Below are 17909 nucleotides of genomic sequence, written 5' to 3' on the forward strand. Positions count from 1 at the left end.
TTTTTGTTTTCTTTTTAAAAAAAAAAAAAGAAAACTAAGTTTTGTAGAAATCAAAATTATGCCACAAATACTGTCGATTGAGCTAAGCTTGTATTGAACCCAGAACAGCCTTTTTTCTTTTTGGTAATATTCTGTCAAAGTCTAGCATCTTGCTTTTAAGCCATTCCTTGAATCTTTAATGACAACAATTACGTATTGCATAAAAAAGTCAATTGATTCATTTGGGCCAGTGAATAGATGTGGTTATCGTAGCCGAACTATTATTCCACAACAGTAATCAAACAAAATGCATAGACATTTATTTGTGTACCGTTTCGCTTTGGATGAAAAGCATTTGCATAATGTAAACAGCATTCATGTATAAACTATAAAAACGGTTATTTTTAAGAAATAAAAGGCATCTTTTGATCAACAAAACGTATTTATTGCAACCAGAAAATGATTCATACATATCATTGCTATTAACAAATATTGCTCTAGAGACACAGAATTGAATAAGCAACATAATGAAAAAGGAAGCAGCAGCGAAGGGTGTTTACAGCAGTCGGACAGTCTTTCCTGTGATGGTCAGATAATCTTCATCAGCAAGTGCCCGAAGTGCCTCATCAAACATGTCCTTAGTGATGGCCTGAAACAGAAGACAACAATGCTTGTTAAATATTTTAAGCTTACAGATATTTTTGGTTTCCCTCTGTAAAAATTGGGCAACAAGCAAGCAATTTACATCAAATGACAGCGAAACATAGAGAAGCTTCTGCATTAGATTAGCTATATGAAAAAGAGCAAGCTTACAGCCTCTGACTGGCCACGAAGATCATCAAACAGCTGCTGGTACTTCATAGCTGGCGTTTTGCCCTTTGACTGAATGAGTTTCTTCAGGGCCTGGGCCACTTCCTCTTTACGCTTGCGTGCTGTAGCGCTCATGCCTGTCCAACAAACCAATCAAAAGCATCAGATCCACATTACTTTGCATATGATATCCACTCTAAATAAAGGAAAGCCACAGCCAAGACAGCAAACCAGACAAGGTGCCAGTTAAGGATGAATTGGGTAATTAAATTGAACGTAAATCAGAGGAACTTATTCTTCTTTCATTCCTTCATATACACTGTTTGTAGAAGATCTCCACGTCATACCTGTGGTGAGAATAGAGATGTCCACAAATCCTGTTCTGGGATCAGTTGCAGACTGTTTCAGTGCCTCTCTGTGAAGTCTCTTGGCTTCTTCCACATCGATGGACTCAACTTTATTGGAGAAACGCACTTTAGCGTGAGCTTCAGCCAATCTGATGAGTGACTCCAGCTGACGGGGATATGCAGACACCATACCCCTCCCACTGCCGATCTTGCGCATGTCTACATACGCCTGCAGAGCACAAATTAAACATGTATCAAGTATTAAATACAGCATTAAATACGTCTACAATACAACAGGTACCCTGAGATATACTATATACCTCAATTAGGGCCTGACTAGCCTCCTCAGAAAGTCTGGGGTGGACAGATGTTCGAGCAAAAGCGATGTAGTCTTTCAGCACAGCCATGTCCAGATATTCCTCTTCAATTTGGTCTTCACTCTGATAATACAGAGCCACCAGGTGATGGGCAAGACGTCTGTCATACGCCTCATCCTGAGGGTCCAGCATCAGGAAGATTAAATCAAACCTGACAAAAAGAGAAGGGATTAATTAAGTGATTTTTTTCATGGAAAAGTATTCAAAAAATGTTCCTACTCCCTTAAAGATATTAATGAAATAAGTGTCCTGAGATATCTCACCGGCCCCTGTGACATCTGTAGACTTTGTAAACAGCAAAGACAAATGTGTCCGCGGATCGCGTGTCGGACATTGACGCTTTTCACCCGTCAATCATTTTGCTCATTCTCATAGTATTGTATTTGAAGCGGATCGAGCTAATGTTGAATTTGACAGCCACAGGAATAAACAATGCTGCTCTTTTGCTCAGTTTTGGTCTCAAAATTATCTTTGGAGGGCGGGGTTTTGGAATGAGGGGGTGTGGCTAATTCAAAGGCTCAGTAGGGATGGGAATCGTAAGGAATCTGGTTCCTTAATTCTTTTGGGAATCGAACTATATCGGAAGTCCATATGTTTCGCGCTGTAGATTCAAAAGAGCCGGCTCGAGATCGGGAATCAAATACACTGGAAGAGCTGTGTGTTTTATGCCGCAGAGTCAGTAGAGGGCAGCACTGCTGCAGAAATGCGCTGCTGGAAACACTGTCAGAGTATTTCAGGACTGTATTCCAGCCGCATCGGCGGAAATTTCACACAGGAGAACCGTTAATGGAACCGAAAGTCACGAAGATCATGCGATTCCGGAAATTTTTAAAGAATGGAACCAGTTCATAACAAAAACAAGTTCTCGGTTCCCAACCCTACGGCTCAGTCACGTGAAAGCTTCAGAATGCTAAAATCGCTTACAGCACCTTTAATTTGTTTTGTTTTATTACTTAACCTGCTGTGTGCATTTTCCATTTACCTTTTTGATTTGTTACTAGTAGCACTTAATAATCATGCAAAAAAAAAAAAAAAAAGAAATTCTAGAGTACATAGTTTTCCTTAAAATTTGATGTCCTCATATGGGGACAGCGGGACCAAGTTGTGAAATTTTAAATAATCACCAAGCTATAGAAAGTCAGATTAGTTTTCATCAAATTGTTCATTATGTTTCCAGGAGTGTTGGTCATTCAGGTTAAGACGTTACAGACATTACAGCTGATTTTCTGTAAAGCTGCTTTGGAACAATGTGCACTGGGAAAACCACAAATGAAAAAAAAAACAATGCAAATAAAATTTATTTGACTTGATTTGACTTTTATGTTACAATGTGTTTTAAACGGTGGCTGTGAAGTGCAAAACAAAACAACAAATCTAAAAAAACTACGGCAAATCCGCTAACAAAAGAGCAAAACACAACAGCGAATCCAGAAACAAAACAACAAGTTAGAAAACACAAAAGCAATTCAGTCGAAATGGAAAGACGGGTGAATATCCGCAAAGCCGCGGGTCCAGACGGCATTCCGGGCCGCGTCATCAGAGCGTGCGCGAACCAGCTGGCTGGTGTTTTTACGGACATTTTCAACCTTTCCCTCTCTTTGTCTGTAGTCCCCACATGCTTTAAAACATCCACCATTGTGCCTGTTCCAAAACAATCGAAAATAACTTGTTTAAATGACTGGCGTCCTGTTGCTCTGACCCCCATCATCAGCAAATGTTTTGAGAGACTAATCAGAGATTACATCTGCTCTGTATTACCACTCTATCTTGACCCGCTGCAGTTTGCTTACCGCAACAACCGCTCCACTGATGATGCCATTGCATCTACAATACACACTGCTCTCTCCCACCTGGAAAAAAAGAACACTTATGTGAGAATGCTGTTTGTAGACTACAGCTCAGCATTCAACACCATAGTGCCCTCCAAGCTAGATGAGAAACTCCGGGCTCTGGGCTTAAACAGCTCGCTGTGCAGCTGGATCCTGGACTTCCTGTCAAGCAGACGCCAGGTGGTTAGAATAGGCAGCAACATCTCCTCATCACTGACCCTCAACACTGGAGCCCCGCAGGGCTGTGTTCTCAGCCCACTACTGTATTCCCTGTACACACATGACTGTGTGGCAACACATAACTCCAATGCCATCATTAAGTTTGCTGATGACACGACGGTGGTAGGTCTGATCACTGACAATGATGAAACAGCCTACAGAGAGGAGGTGCACACTCTGACACACTGGTGTCAGGAGCACAACCTCTCCCTCAATGTCAGTAAGACAAAGGAGCTTGTGGTGGACTTCAGGAGAAAAGACAGAGAACACAGTCCAATCACCATCAATGGAGCACCAGTGGAGAGAGTCAGCAGCTTCAAGTTCCTGGGTGTCCACATCACTGAGGAACTCACATGGTCCGTCCACACTGAAGTCGTTGTGAAGAAGGCTCATCAGCGCCTCTTCTTCCTGAGACGGCTGAGGAAGTTTGGAATGAACCGCCACATCCTCACACGGTTCTACACCTGCACTGTGGAGAGCATCCTGACTGGCTGTATCTCCGCCTGGTACGGCAATAGCACTGCCCACAACCGCAAAGCACTGCAAAGGGTGGTGCGAACTGCCAAACACATCATCGGAGGTGAGCTTCCCTCCCTCCAGGAAATATATACAAGGCGGTGTGTGAAAAAAGCTCGGAGGATCATCAGAGACTCCAGCCACCCGAGCCATGGGCTGTTCTCACTGCTACCATCAGGTAGGCGGTATCGCAGCATCAGGACCCGCACCAGCCGACTCCATGATAGCTTCTTCCCCCAAGCAATCAGACTTCTGAACTCTTGATCTCCCACGATCAAAATACATCAGCCCTGCACTTTATTACTCTTTTATCTCACACCGGACTGTCATAAATTATATTACTGTCATTATATTATGTCTCTCTTAACAACTGACTATCAACCGACAGCCTGAATGTCAATACAGTACAATACTGTACATTCTATATATATACTTTTTTCATATATATTTTAATTTTTATTGAATAATGTGTATCTATATAGTATCTATATAGTAAAAAAAAAAAAAACAGCATATTGTATACTGTACAGTGTATGTTATTATTTGTATATTGTTGAGTGTAATTGTGTATAACAGATGTTTAAATTGTGTTGTGTTAATTTGATGTTTTAAGTTGTGTAATTATGTATAACAGATGTTTAAATTGTGTTGTGTTAATTTGATGTTTTAAGTCGAGTTTAATTATGTATAACAGATGTTTAAATTGTGTTGTGTTAATTTGATGTTTTAAGTTGTGTAATTATGTATAACAGATGTTTAAATTGTGTTGTGTTAATTTGATGTTTTAAGTCGAGTTTAATTATGTATAACAGATGTTTAAATTGTGTTGTGTTAATTTGATGTTTTAAGTCGAGTTTAATTATGTATAACAGATGTTTAAATTGTGTTGTGTTAATTTGATGTTATTGTAAATTGGTATATGTCTCATCACTGTCACGACTGCTATGTTGATCGGAACTGCACCCAAGAATTTCACACACCATTGCACTTGTGTATATGGCTGTGTGACAATAAAGTGATTTGATTTGATTTGATTTGAGAGTAGGTTCCATAGCTTCTCACCTGATTGGCTGTGTGAATGAGACTTAGTCCTTTCTTCAGGATTGGTTCACTGATTATATCAAAATCCATGCCAAATGGTCACTGACTGAAAAACTAAATCATTTGGAGTGTTTTCTCTCTCAAGAAAACAGTAACAGGAAACTTTGTAACATGGGCTGTGTCTCGTTTCGAAGGCTGCGTGCTAGGTAGGACACGTCCTTTGAAGGATGCAGTATACCGAGTGTCCTCGTTTAAACGAGACGGCCTTCGTAGGACAAACGGAAACGGAACGTATCATGGTTGCTATGACAGCATGCCACTCTTTAACAAGCGCGAGCGCTTTGAGTGAGAAGGGAACAAAGTCCCTCTGGAAGGGAATGTATGAGGTACATTTTAGGAGAGTTATAATGATGTAGAGAGAAAAGAAAATAGATTTTACAGGTGTACTTTAAGTCTAATACTTTATTTTAATTATATATTAATATAATTATACATATTATATACTCTGCACCCATCTATTGAGGTACTTCAACTTGGGAATTAACATTCCTTGTGTTTGAACATCATATTTAAGGGCAAATTGCCGTCATTTTTTATAGACATTTCCGTTGAAGCAAAGAATTGTGGGTTGTGAGTGCCCACGAAGGATACACCTCATGCATCCTCCGAATTCCCGTGAAAGAAGGTCACATTCGAAGGCTGCATTGGAAGTGTCCTACTCGCTTTTATGAAATGAGACAGCCTTGATGACGTATGGGGCCGACAAATGCGACCTCCGGAGTACACAGCCTTCCAAATGAGACACAGCCACAGAGTAAAAACAGCGAGCGGGAAAAGTTAGTTTTAGGTACGATGTTCATCTATGGTCTCATGGTTCATCTAGTATGTAAGTCCACAAACTGTGCTAAAATGTTGGTGGCATCCAAGCGTTCAATCAAGTTGCATGTTCTAACTTAAAAAACACTGTTTAAAAAATAACTTAAAGATCAAAATTATAAAGGTTCTTGTTGCTGCCAATGGATTGATTTTCCAAGTATATGCAATTATTTGGGTACAGTATTCAATTATTTGAGAAAAAACATGTAATGTAATTTTTACATTACAAAGGTTGTAACGGGCTGCCAGTGGTGTGAATGACTAACATTGTTTTATTTAAAAAAAAAAAAAAAAAAAAATGTATTTGAATACTGTGTAATTCCACATCCTGGGAAAATCTCACATAGAGCAAGTCAGCATATCTAATAGCAGCCATCTTCAACCTTTGTAGTAAAAATGTCAAAATAATTGAACACTGTACTCATAATTGTTGTTTTGTTTCTGGATTTGGTGTTGTGTTTTTAGATTGTTGTTTTGTTTTGCACTTCATGGCCTCCGTAGTTTTTCTACTTTGGCAACAAAATCTCAATGTTCTCCCTCTGTACTGTCAAACAAACAAGTAATAGCCAGTGCTGAAGCATTTTACCAATCAGAAATTAGCATAATTAATTCTAATTCAGAGTAATAGCTAGAATCATCCAATCACTGAAAACCATGTTAGAATAAAATTATACATTGTAAATTCTCAATCTATGTACTGATCATCATTGTCCCATGTCTGCCAAACACGTAGAGTGGTCCAAACACCATCTGCATCGTGAAACTGAACTTTTGGTTGGATTTTAGGAGTGAATGCACTTGGCTGCATAAGAAAAGCTATAGGATGCTCCCTATTTAGTGAATGACAAAATCTCCAGTATGCTGCCTGTCTGCACTGGTCTCAGAACAGTTTGAAATGCACCTTATTTTCATGCTAACTCCACATAAAGCTGTTTTTACCTGGACAGCAATGTATGAGAAAGCTGGATGTTCTCAATGGTCGTCTTTTTGGGGTTCCACTGAGACTCCACTGGATTGGCTGCTGCGAGGATGGAGGTTCGAGCGTTGAGCTGGCAAATTATTCCAGCCTAGTACATGGAAAAACTGCATTAATTATCTGTTCTAACAAAATCTTAATCATTCTCAGAACTACTACAAGAAAAACCTTCAGATTTGTATCTGGTTCTTTCCCTCACCTTGGCAATCGAGAGTGTCTGCTGCTCCATAACTTCATGCAGCACTGATCGTGTGTTGTCGCTCATCTTGTCAAACTCGTCGATGCAGCAGATGCCGTTATCGCTGAGCACGAGCGCTCCCGTCTGCAGTACCAGCTGTCGGGTTTCTGGATCCTTCATCACATAGGCTGTGAGACCCACGGCACTGGAACCCTTCCCGGATGTGTACTGCCCACGTGGAACGAGGTTATACACGTACTGGAGCAACTGGGACTTGCTAGTGCCTGGATCACCGCAAAGCAGGATGTTGATCTCGGCACGGAAGTTTCCACGACCCGTTTGAGTGAAGTCCTTACGGGTTCCACCGAATAACTGCAAGAGGATGCCCTGAAAAGAGACGCAGATCTTTTATTACACACATACAGTAGACTAACTGCAAAAAAACTGTCAAATTTTACAGAGTAAAAAGTCCTAAGTAAAAAACGTTTATATTCATACTCGTATCTCTACATCACGTCAAGGTGGCGATCATTTGCGACAGAGGCTTTCAGACTTTATTTTGTTATTTTATGTAACATAAATGCAAAAGTGATGATATTATATGAATCTAATCTTTCAAATGGTACCACATATGGGTAACTTGTGTATCCGGGGACTTTTACAATTTAAGGGTAAACTTATTGCACACTTCTGGCCCTGCCCGCAGACCAACCGGTTAGTAGAGTTTAAGAGGTTAATGCACATCCTGGGAAAGAAACATTACCAAATATCTGTTGTTGAGACATAACTTGAGACAAACTTTCAAGCTGGCTTGACAAAGCACTGTCTGAAAGTTTAAAACATCTTAAAAAGCCTGGAGGTTTGAAGGTTATTTAGGCCTTACATACAGTGCATCCGGAAAGTATTCACAGTGCTTCACTTTTTCCACATTTTGTTATGTTAGAGCCTTATTCCAAAATGGATTAAATTCATTATTTTCCTCAAAATTCTACAAACAATACCCCATAATGACAATGTGAAAGAAGTTTGTTTGAAATCTTTGCAAATTTATTAAAAATAAAGAAATGAAAGAAAAAAAAAACACATGTACATAAGTATTCACAGCCTTTGCTCAATACTTTGTTGAAGCACCTTTGGCACCAATTACAGCCTCAAGTCTGTTTGAGTATGATGCTACAAGCTTGGCACACCTATTTTGGGGCAGTTTCTCCCATTCTTCTTTGCAGGACCTCTCAAGCTCCATCAGGTTGGATGGGGAGTGTCGGTGCACAGCCATTTTCAGATCTCTCCAGAGATGTTCAATCGGGTTCAAGTCTGGGCTCTGGCTGGGCCACTCAAGGACATTCACAGAGTTGTCCCGGAGCCACTCCTTTGTTATCTTGGCTGTGTGCTTACGGTCGTTGTCCTGTTGGAAGATGAACCTTTGCCCCAGTCTGAGGTCCAGAGCGCTCTGGAGCAGGTTTTCATCAAGGATGTCTCTGTACATTGCTACATTCATCTTTCCCTCGATCCTGACTAGTCTCCCAGTTCCTGCCGCTGAAAAATATCCCCACAGCATGATGCTGCCAACACCATGCTTCACTGTAGGGATGGTATTGGCCAGGTGATGAGCGGTGCCTGGTTTCCTCCAGACATGATGCTTGCCATTCAGGCCAAAGAGTTCAATCTTTGTTTCATCAGACCACAGAATTTTGTTTCTCATGGTCTGAGAGTCCTTCAGGTGCCTTTTGGCAAACTCCAGGTGGGTTGTCATGTGCCTTTTACTGAGGAGTGGCTTCCATCTGGCCACACTACCATACAGACCTGACCGGTGGAGTGCTGCAGAGATGGTTGTTCTTCTGGAAGGTTCTCCTCTCTCCACAGAGAAACGCTGGAGCTCTGTCAGAGTGACCATCGGGTTCTTGGTCACCTCCCTGACTAAGGCCCTTCTCCCCCAATCGCTCAGTTTGGCCGGGCGGCCAACTCTAGGAAGAGTCCTAGTGGTTCCAAACTTCTTCCATTTACGGATGATGGAGGTTACTGTGCTCATTGGGACCTTCAATGCTGCAGAAATTTTTCTGTACCCTTCCCCAGATCTGTGCCTCAATACAATCCTGTCTCGGAGGTCTACAGACAATTCCTTGGACTTCATGGCTTGGTTTGTGCTCTGACATGCACTGTTAACTGTGGGACCTTATATAGACAGGTGTGTGCCTTTCCAAATCATGTCCAATCAACTGAATTTATCACAGGTGGACTCCAATCAAGTTGTAGAAACATCTCAAGGATGATCAGTGGAAACAGGATGCACCTGAGCTCAATTTTGAGTGTCATGGCAAAGGCTGTGAATACTTACGTACACGGTTTTTATTTTTAATACATTTGCAAAGATTTCAAACAAACTTCTTTCATGTTGTCATTATGGGGTATTGTTTGTAGAATTTTTAGGAAAATAATGAATTTAATCCATTTTGGAATAAGGCTCTAACATAACAAATGTGGAAAAAGTGAAGCGCTGTGAATACTTTCCGGATGCACTGTAGTATGAATATTTCAACATCTTTACAGCATTATGGTATGGCTTTGTCAAGCCAACATATGAACCAACTAACACAACTACAAACCAATCCCACAAGAAAAATCTGTTGTTTCAAATACTTATAACTCACTTTCTTAATGTCTTCATGTTCATAGATGCTAGGTGCCAAAGCGGAGGAGAGGCGTTCATAGACGTCAGGTTTTGCGGCTAGTTCTTTGAGCACTGCGACTCGCTCTTTGGTGAAGAGTTTCTGCTCGCCATCTTCATCCAGACCATGAAGACGTCTCTCGTCTGTTTTACGGAAGTGAATGGCGTCAATGTGCGTCTTGTACACAGACTTCACCTGGCTCTGTCGGGGGTTTAGACGCATGGGTGCTGCTCTGTAAATACCTGAGATGCAGGAAAAAGACATTCTAGGAGCTAATACAAATTGGTGCTTTTTCAACTTAAAACCTTGCAATTATAAATATACAAGGACTTGAAGGCATCCTGTTAACAAAACTTTTCAGCTGTTGGTATTTGTGCAAAAAAATGAGTATAAAACTAAATATAAACAGGACTCTTAAATGAGACCTATAACAAAGCACATAAGATGACAGGTCATACCAGTTATGTTCACTCTGTCTCCGGGCTGCACTTTGTCCACCAAGTCGTTGTGCGCGTATAGGACTGTGGTATGAGGTGTCTGACCCGCAGGCATGTCCTCTGGAGACTCCTGTAATTTTATCTGTCATTGCAAAAGATAAAAAAGGACAAGATATGAAGGCAGACATTTCCAACACAGGGTCACGGCACCAGATTCTAGAGACAAATCTTAATGCCGTCACAAAAGGAAATCTTCCCAAACCAACATGTTATATGATGCCAAAACAGCCAGTTAGCACTATTTAGCAAAGATAATTGTTCAAATTGAAAAACGGATTTGATAATAGAAAATTATCACTCACCATTTGTTTGTCGGAGAAAGCAGAGCGATTATGAACCAGTGCCATGCTGTGAGTAGTGTTGCAGTTCCGGCAGACGGCAGGTTCAGCAATCCGCCCGCGGTCCACCTCCACGCGTGTGTTGAACGCACATACCTGACAGCGGAAAAACGCCTCCTGCATCTCCGGGATTAGCTGAGAGGTGCGGATCACCATTCCACTGATAGTGATGAGCTGGTCAATATCTGAGAACATACATATCCATTATGATTCAGTTCTAATGTTGTCTAACAGTGATAAAGGAGGAAATGTAATTTTTAACAGGCTTAAAGATTTTAGAATTTACATTTAGTGTCACAAGCTCTTTATGTTAAAATATTTATGAAAATACAGGGGTGTTCTGGCCTAGCGCATCAGAGAACATAAATGTTTACCGATATGAAAAATCTGTGTTAATCCACTTAAACCGCTTCGAAAACATGCATACAGCGTGGATTTGTTCTTTGCATTTTCTTACCTTCAGGATTGAGTGCGCGCATGTTTCTGGTTTTTATCGCGCTGTACGGACGCACTTGAATCTGATGCTCCAAAACGGAGTCTGGAAATCGATCGAAGAACAGCTCATTGACTGCCATGTCAAAGGTTGGAATGACTTCCTGTAAACACATGGTCCCAAATGATGCACTATACATTTACAATATAAATTATGCACTCAGCCATGTGGTGTATGCATTTTCAAAGTGAAGTATCGTACCAAATGCAAAACTTCATATTTTTCTTCACTACACGGAAGAATTCGGCATTTAACAGGTGACGGAAGTGATGTTTCAAACGCATGCGATGTGTTGCCGCTAGCTTTAGCGTGTTAGCCAACCTTAGTTCAACGCTTGTATCTCAAACAACGCACATATTTTGGAGCTCCACCTACCTTGAGGCCTGACAGCTAATTCCCGTTCAGTCAGTTTAAGATCAGTCAAAATGAACACACAAAATAGAGTTATTAATGAGCTAGTGCAAATTTACCTACATCTGTACCATCATTCGCGTAGAAACATTTCCCAAGAATGTCATGAGATTTTTTAGTATCAGAAGGAATCAAATCTACTCAAATACTCAAGTGCCAATTCACTCATTGTTAATATGCTGCTTCACTCATGTGCCATCTGCAGCGAAAGCCGTTCACACATCTGCCTGAAAATATGCCTCTCTTATCATCATTTTGTCTGTATTCCACCCATTAACACTCTTTTATAGACCAATCTTTGCAGTAGTATCAGTGTCATCATAAATTACAATAACAGTGTAATCAGCGCATATTATGGCTGCGTATAAGCGCATTAGTACCATGAATGCAAAAGGTAAACATTACAAATGACACATAATCTACTGCATATATACAGTATTACTTTAAATCATCATAGAACGTTAAAACAGCTTCTTTTACTGCTCTCATGTGAATTCTACCAATAAAATGAGGCATGAAGGCATTGCTAACACATTTTAATGTCATATTAGTTTCTGTTTTACATGTAGTCTTGAGCGTCCTCATATTTAAATGCTCCTCTAAATGCCTCCCCCAGCGATGTGGCCGGTGTCTGAATGTTCGCAAACAGTACGTCGTTGCTCAGCTGTTTTTAACTTCTTTTAGGCTCTGAGCGAAGTAGTGCGTGAGTGTGTCAGGACTTTAAAGCATTCAACTTATATTTGTAAGGTGCTGTCTTCACTGAAGTTTCGCTAGTTGCGACATTCCAGCAGCACAGCCAGGTAACTCCGCCCCTTCCGCTATGTACAGAAAGCTGTGTGCGCTGAGTGCATGAAGTGTCCAACGTTCCACTCTCCGTTTTGATGGTTGAAAAAGTGCCTGGGTGTCGTACTACACTTCTTTTTGTTGCATTTTCAGTGTTAACATACTACTTGCACTATTAACACAACAAAAATGAAGAAGAATTGTGCAGAAGTGTGCGCACCTCAAGACTTCAGGAATTAGTTACCGCTGTTGTTCTTACCTGTGGATAACAGATAAGCTGACGGTACAGATCAGCATCAAATGTTTGAATATGACTGCAGTTCACATTCAATACAGGTTCTCCAACAACACTGATCTGAAAATACACACAAATAACAGTATGATTTCACAAGAACTGCCATTATGGAAATGTGTCATCATAAATGCCAAACTTACATCTCTATTGTGTTATAAATTGGTGAAATAATGTCCTTTCCTACTAAATCTGTTTCTAATCAGTCCTGTGAATCTCACCTCATCCAGTTTCTGCATGTATAGAGGCTCATTCAGATCCAGACCAGCACTCTCCTCCTCTCTGGAGTTGGGGTCAGTAAAGCGCTCAAGGAAACGCTGCAGAAAAAGAGCACAGACTGATCATTTTCACAAGAAAGGCAAGTATGAAAGAAACAGCTGTTGGTAAGTCAGCCATGGACGCTTTACAAAAACTTCATTCGCACCTGAAACTTCTCCTTGCAGGTTCCCACATTGACATCAGTCCCCCAGATCACGAGTCTCTGTCCCACTCCCTGCTCACTGCCAGCCGCTGCATCTCCAGATGGCTGAAAATGGAGAAAAGACAGATCCAATAAAAAACACGTTGAAAATGTTATCAATGCCCTGCTCAAGGAGTCCACAAAAAACATATTATAATCATGCCCAAACGAGCGAAGTATATAATAAGCAGTGGTTCTCAACTGGCTTCGCTTCAGGACCCAGATTTTACATTGGACCTCAATTAACTTGTACTTAATGTCAGGGACTAAAAACAAAATGCTTTTGGGTTCGTTCAGAGCAAAAACTTTCCTTTTTGTTCCGGTTCAGAAGTTCCACAGCCTCCTTTCCAAATGGTAACCGGTTAGAACAAAAAAAAAGAACGGTTAATAACGCTCTTTTTAAAAGACAATGATGAGCCTGTTTATTTATATGAGCCTGTTATGTTTATTATCCAGTTTATTTGTTAATATCAAACATCAGTCAAACAGAAAATGTATTTCACAGTAGAAAAACTTTGTCCATAGCTTTGTCCAGGTAAGACCATAGATGGCTCCTCACTATTGTGGAGGATATATTATAAATAATCATAATATTTTGTAATGAAAAAACTAATAGCCTAAACACATTTAGAAACTTTAACTGCAACTGCCACAGTTGTAATACAAATTATTTTATTAACTATAACATTGTCAAAATACCAGTTACTGTTACTATTGTAAAATCATGATTCATTTTAGTAAGGTTGATAACGTGTCATTTGGATAACGTTTTTTGTGGCGCATGCACAGTATTGTCTCTTTTCCTCGTCAGTGCTGGTTAAAATGTCAGGGGTGTCTAACGGTTTGAAAGGTTTGTCTTCCCCCACAGCGCTTTAAACTAGAAAAATCTCACAAGAATTAAAAATGGGTGGCATCAGTGTTGCAGTCTGCGCCACGAAATCGAGGAAAGCCGGTTGACATATGCACGCTCCAGAGATACGGTGAAGACAGCCGATCATTGGCGCTTGTGAGGAGAGAGAGGGAGAATGAAACAGGCGAGCACTTTAACATTATGAGCTCAAACGTGTCTTTCGCGACTGTGATATGCGGACCGTTTGAATGACACTGTGATGTACACCAGTCTATTATTGTAGTAACATGATGGCACGTAACAACAAAACGAACCGTGACTGGTCGTTTACAAGACTCAGTCGCTTCACATGCAAGCAGGCAATTCTCGGCTCCCTCAAGAAACAAATGGGCCAAACGGGAAAATGTATCAGCCGATGCGATAATTAAAAGAATCCGAATAACGGCCGATTTTCTCGGCCTCGGCGATACAATGGTCGATAACTAGTCACGAGCCACCAGTCGAGAAATAAAGCAATTAATAAATGAAAGAAAATCGATCTGTGTCATCGTGGAGTATTAACTAGTTTGATGCTCTCGCTCACCAGTTCCGAGTGCATGTCAACCTGCGGAGCTTTCCGCACTGATCCCAGGTCAGCCCTCTGACGGGCCGGAGTGCCGCGTATTCCGCTGCGGGGAGTTCCTTCGACCCTGGAGCTGGGAGTGCCATACATCAGCGGGGAACTTGCATCAATCTCACTCTGCAGGACTGAAAGAAAGAAATCCAGATGTTTAGAAATCTTCATCTAGACTGGTCTCAAATTAACTCTATTTTGAATATGCTGAATATGAAATCATGCTCCTATGAACACTAATGGATCTCGAATGTGATAATGGATCATTACCAGAGCGATGGGCCACAGGACTGGAGAACAGCGACATGTCCTGTGCGGCTGAACTCTGGGTGTCCATGGCCGGAGATGTGGGCATGGGCTGCAGCTCTGTGGACGTGTCATGGGCTCTAGAGCGCTGGGACGGTGGGGAGAGAGGGTCCTCGCTTGCAGCTGTAAACAAAGGAAACGACCAACAGTCTAAATGTGTACTTAGCAACTGCTAATAACCTGTCGCGCACTTATGAGGAAAAAACTGTCCATGTTAATGTGCAATCAAAGGGATAGTTCACCCAAAAATGAAAACTCTCATTGTTTACTCACCCTCATGCAATCCCAGATGTGTATGACTTTCTTCTGCAGGCAGTGTAAAAGTAATCCATAAGGCTACAGTAGTTAAATCCATGTCCTCAGAAGCGATAAGAGGGGGATAGGTGAGGGTGAGAAACAGATCAATATTTAAGTCCTTTTTTACTATAAATCTCCACCTTTGAACAGCCCCAACCAGTAGGTGGCTGAATGTGGAAGTGAAAGTGTAGATTTACTGTAAAAAAGGACTTAAATATTGATCTGTTTCTCACCCACATCCATCATATTGCTTCAGAAGATATGGATTTAACCACTGGAGTCTTATGGATTACTTTTATGCTGCTTTTATATCCTTTTCAGACATTCTGAGTTCTGGTCACCATCCACTTGCATTGTGAGGACCAACAGAGCTAAGATATTTTTCTAAAAATTGTCAATTGTGTTTTGCCGAAGAAAGAAAGTCATACACATCTGGGATGGTATGAGGGTGTGTAAATGAGATAATTTTCCCATTGAAGAAAATAAAACTCACGGGTTGGAGGGTCTCTCTTATGCCCGCTCTGAGATGATGATGGTGAAGACATCTCGAATCAAATCTATAAATTTAATTCACACAAAAATCTAAATGTAGAATTATTATTATTATTAAAAATGATTAACATTAGCATACAGTACAATGTATGAGATCAAGTTCATGTGCATTTAAAAAGTTAACATTTGTATGGACATTTAAGATTTGGACCTGAAGAACTGCTCTCTAAAGCAATATATAATGTTTGTTAAAGACATTTTAATTGAAGTTCATATAAAGAGTAACTCTTTATTCATCTGTTTTATATATAAGTTATTCATTACTCTCTTGTAGTGTGGTATGTCATTTTGTTACCGATTCCTTCCAATCTAAATAAGTAACTATTAAAACACTCTGAAATAGAAAATCTTTGTCACAAGAAAATGACTTCAAAAATAAATTCATCAACATCACTGCAGTTTATACTGCACAAAAGACATAGTGTGGATCAGTGTTGGGTAAGTTACTCTAAAAAGTAATTAATTACATCTACAGTGTAATTAGATTACTGTACTAATTACTCTGTCTGAAAAGTAACTGCATTACTTGTTACTAATTACTTTCTAAAACCCTTATCATCCTCGACCAGATAAAAAATACAAGGATAGACATAAAATTGTTCTTTTATTTCTTTCAAATAAATCATATAAAATCAAATAAATTATTCATGAACTGGCCAAAGAATTTAAAGGGGCAGCGTTAAATTAGAAAACGTATATTTTTAACATTAGACATTACATTTCTATTTTAAATTCACTGTTGTTTTATATAGAACTGTTCTATAGTCTGTACAGTATTTAACGCAATTACATCAGAAGTAACTAATTAAATTACTGAAAAATTAAGAGTAATCCGTTACTTTACTTTTCCCAAAGTAAAAGTAATTTACATTAGTTATTAGTAATGCATTACACCCTACACTGGTGAGGATGCAACAACAGCTCCTAACTAAACACACAAGAATTTATCTTGTTAAAACACAACTTTAAAGACAATCTAATGTATGTTTATGTCTGCAAATGATTATTGGAAAGGAACATCAGATAATAAGCTTAGTGATTACATTCATAGAAACATGCATGTGTACATCAACAGTACACTCAAAGGCATATAAACAGGATGTTTATTGTTTAAAACACGATGGAAAATTCTGTAGATTAATGTCGTATATTGTGAAAATCATAAAGTAACCATGAACGGAGTAGAAACTATTCATGTGTCATTATTCCTCACAATGCTTTCACCCTGAACATGCACTTTAATTTTGCAAAATCGTTACTGTACGTTAACTCCCTATTATAAAACATATATTTTTTTTTTAGGTCATCTTGATTGTGTTCATTTTAAAAAGTCGAAAAGATTATACAGAAAAGGAGCACGTACCTTCTGTGATATCTCCTGTCGTCAGTGGTGGCACGAAACTGACAGTGACGTAAATTTCGCGGGGAAATTTAGACCAATCAGGAATCCACATTTCTTGCTATCGGTCCAGAGGGGGATTATTAGTGCGTTACTAGTGTTCATATATACTATAACAATCTCCATTGCGTAGATTATTCCATAACATTGTAGTTATACGCGTTTAAAATACGTATTTAAGCAACATGAAAAGGTGCTTATGTGCAGACTAACAATATTAGGAGGTCTGATATGAATAGGTCCCAGCAACTAGTTGGTCTCGTCCGACATTTTCGCGGGAAAGAAATAACAGAAAAAAATGGAGGTAATTCCACTTACATCCACTAGATGGCCACGTGGTTGACAACTCGATCCATTCATTCCCAAAAATACAACCTAGAAAAGTTGAGTACAGGATTTTCCTGTCACATGTCTGCGGTGTGGTTGAAAAAAATTAATAAAATAAAAATAACAAAAATAAATAAATAAATAAATAATAAATAAATAAATAAATAACCTTCAACTCTAATTAAACATTACGACTTGACAGTAAAATGTAAACACAGATGAAAAGAAGCGATATATAATATCTCACTGCGTAATACACACAAATATGCGTAATAATGCTAGCCTAATAATAGTGATTATGTATTTTATTAAAAATGATACATTTTATTTTAATTATATATTAATTATTATTATAAAAATAAAAACTGTGTACACGCCTAAATATTGATCATAATTAATATTAAAATTATTGTTAATAAAATATAATTATTATTGTTATTAATTGTATTTTTTATAATAACATATTAATAACATAAC

The 17909-nt window shown here is 39.4% G+C and overlaps 1 protein-coding gene across 1 annotated transcript; it reads right to left on the reverse strand.

The window, feature by feature from the left end:
• Positions 1-402: 402 nt before the first annotated feature.
• On the reverse strand, positions 403-17166 carry LOC127434191 (DNA replication licensing factor mcm4-like). Its single transcript, XM_051686755.1, has 17 exons — positions 17070-17166; positions 15648-15711; positions 14822-14980; positions 14522-14685; positions 13053-13154; positions 12850-12945; positions 12596-12691; positions 11107-11245; positions 10614-10834; positions 10273-10393; positions 9797-10056; positions 7170-7535; positions 6934-7061; positions 1457-1664; positions 1137-1365; positions 793-926; positions 403-628 (listed from the first exon to the last, which is right to left on the reverse strand). Exons 2-17 carry the CDS (start codon positions 15697-15699, stop codon positions 536-538), a joined length of 2568 nt encoding a protein of 855 aa, XP_051542715.1. The 5' UTR covers positions 15700-15711; positions 17070-17166; the 3' UTR covers positions 403-535.
• Positions 17167-17909: the final 743 nt, after the last annotated feature.

The sequence above is a fragment of the Myxocyprinus asiaticus genome, chromosome 44 (assembly GCF_019703515.2).
Source record: "Myxocyprinus asiaticus isolate MX2 ecotype Aquarium Trade chromosome 44, UBuf_Myxa_2, whole genome shotgun sequence".
NCBI lineage: Eukaryota > Metazoa > Chordata > Actinopteri > Cypriniformes > Catostomidae > Myxocyprinus > Myxocyprinus asiaticus.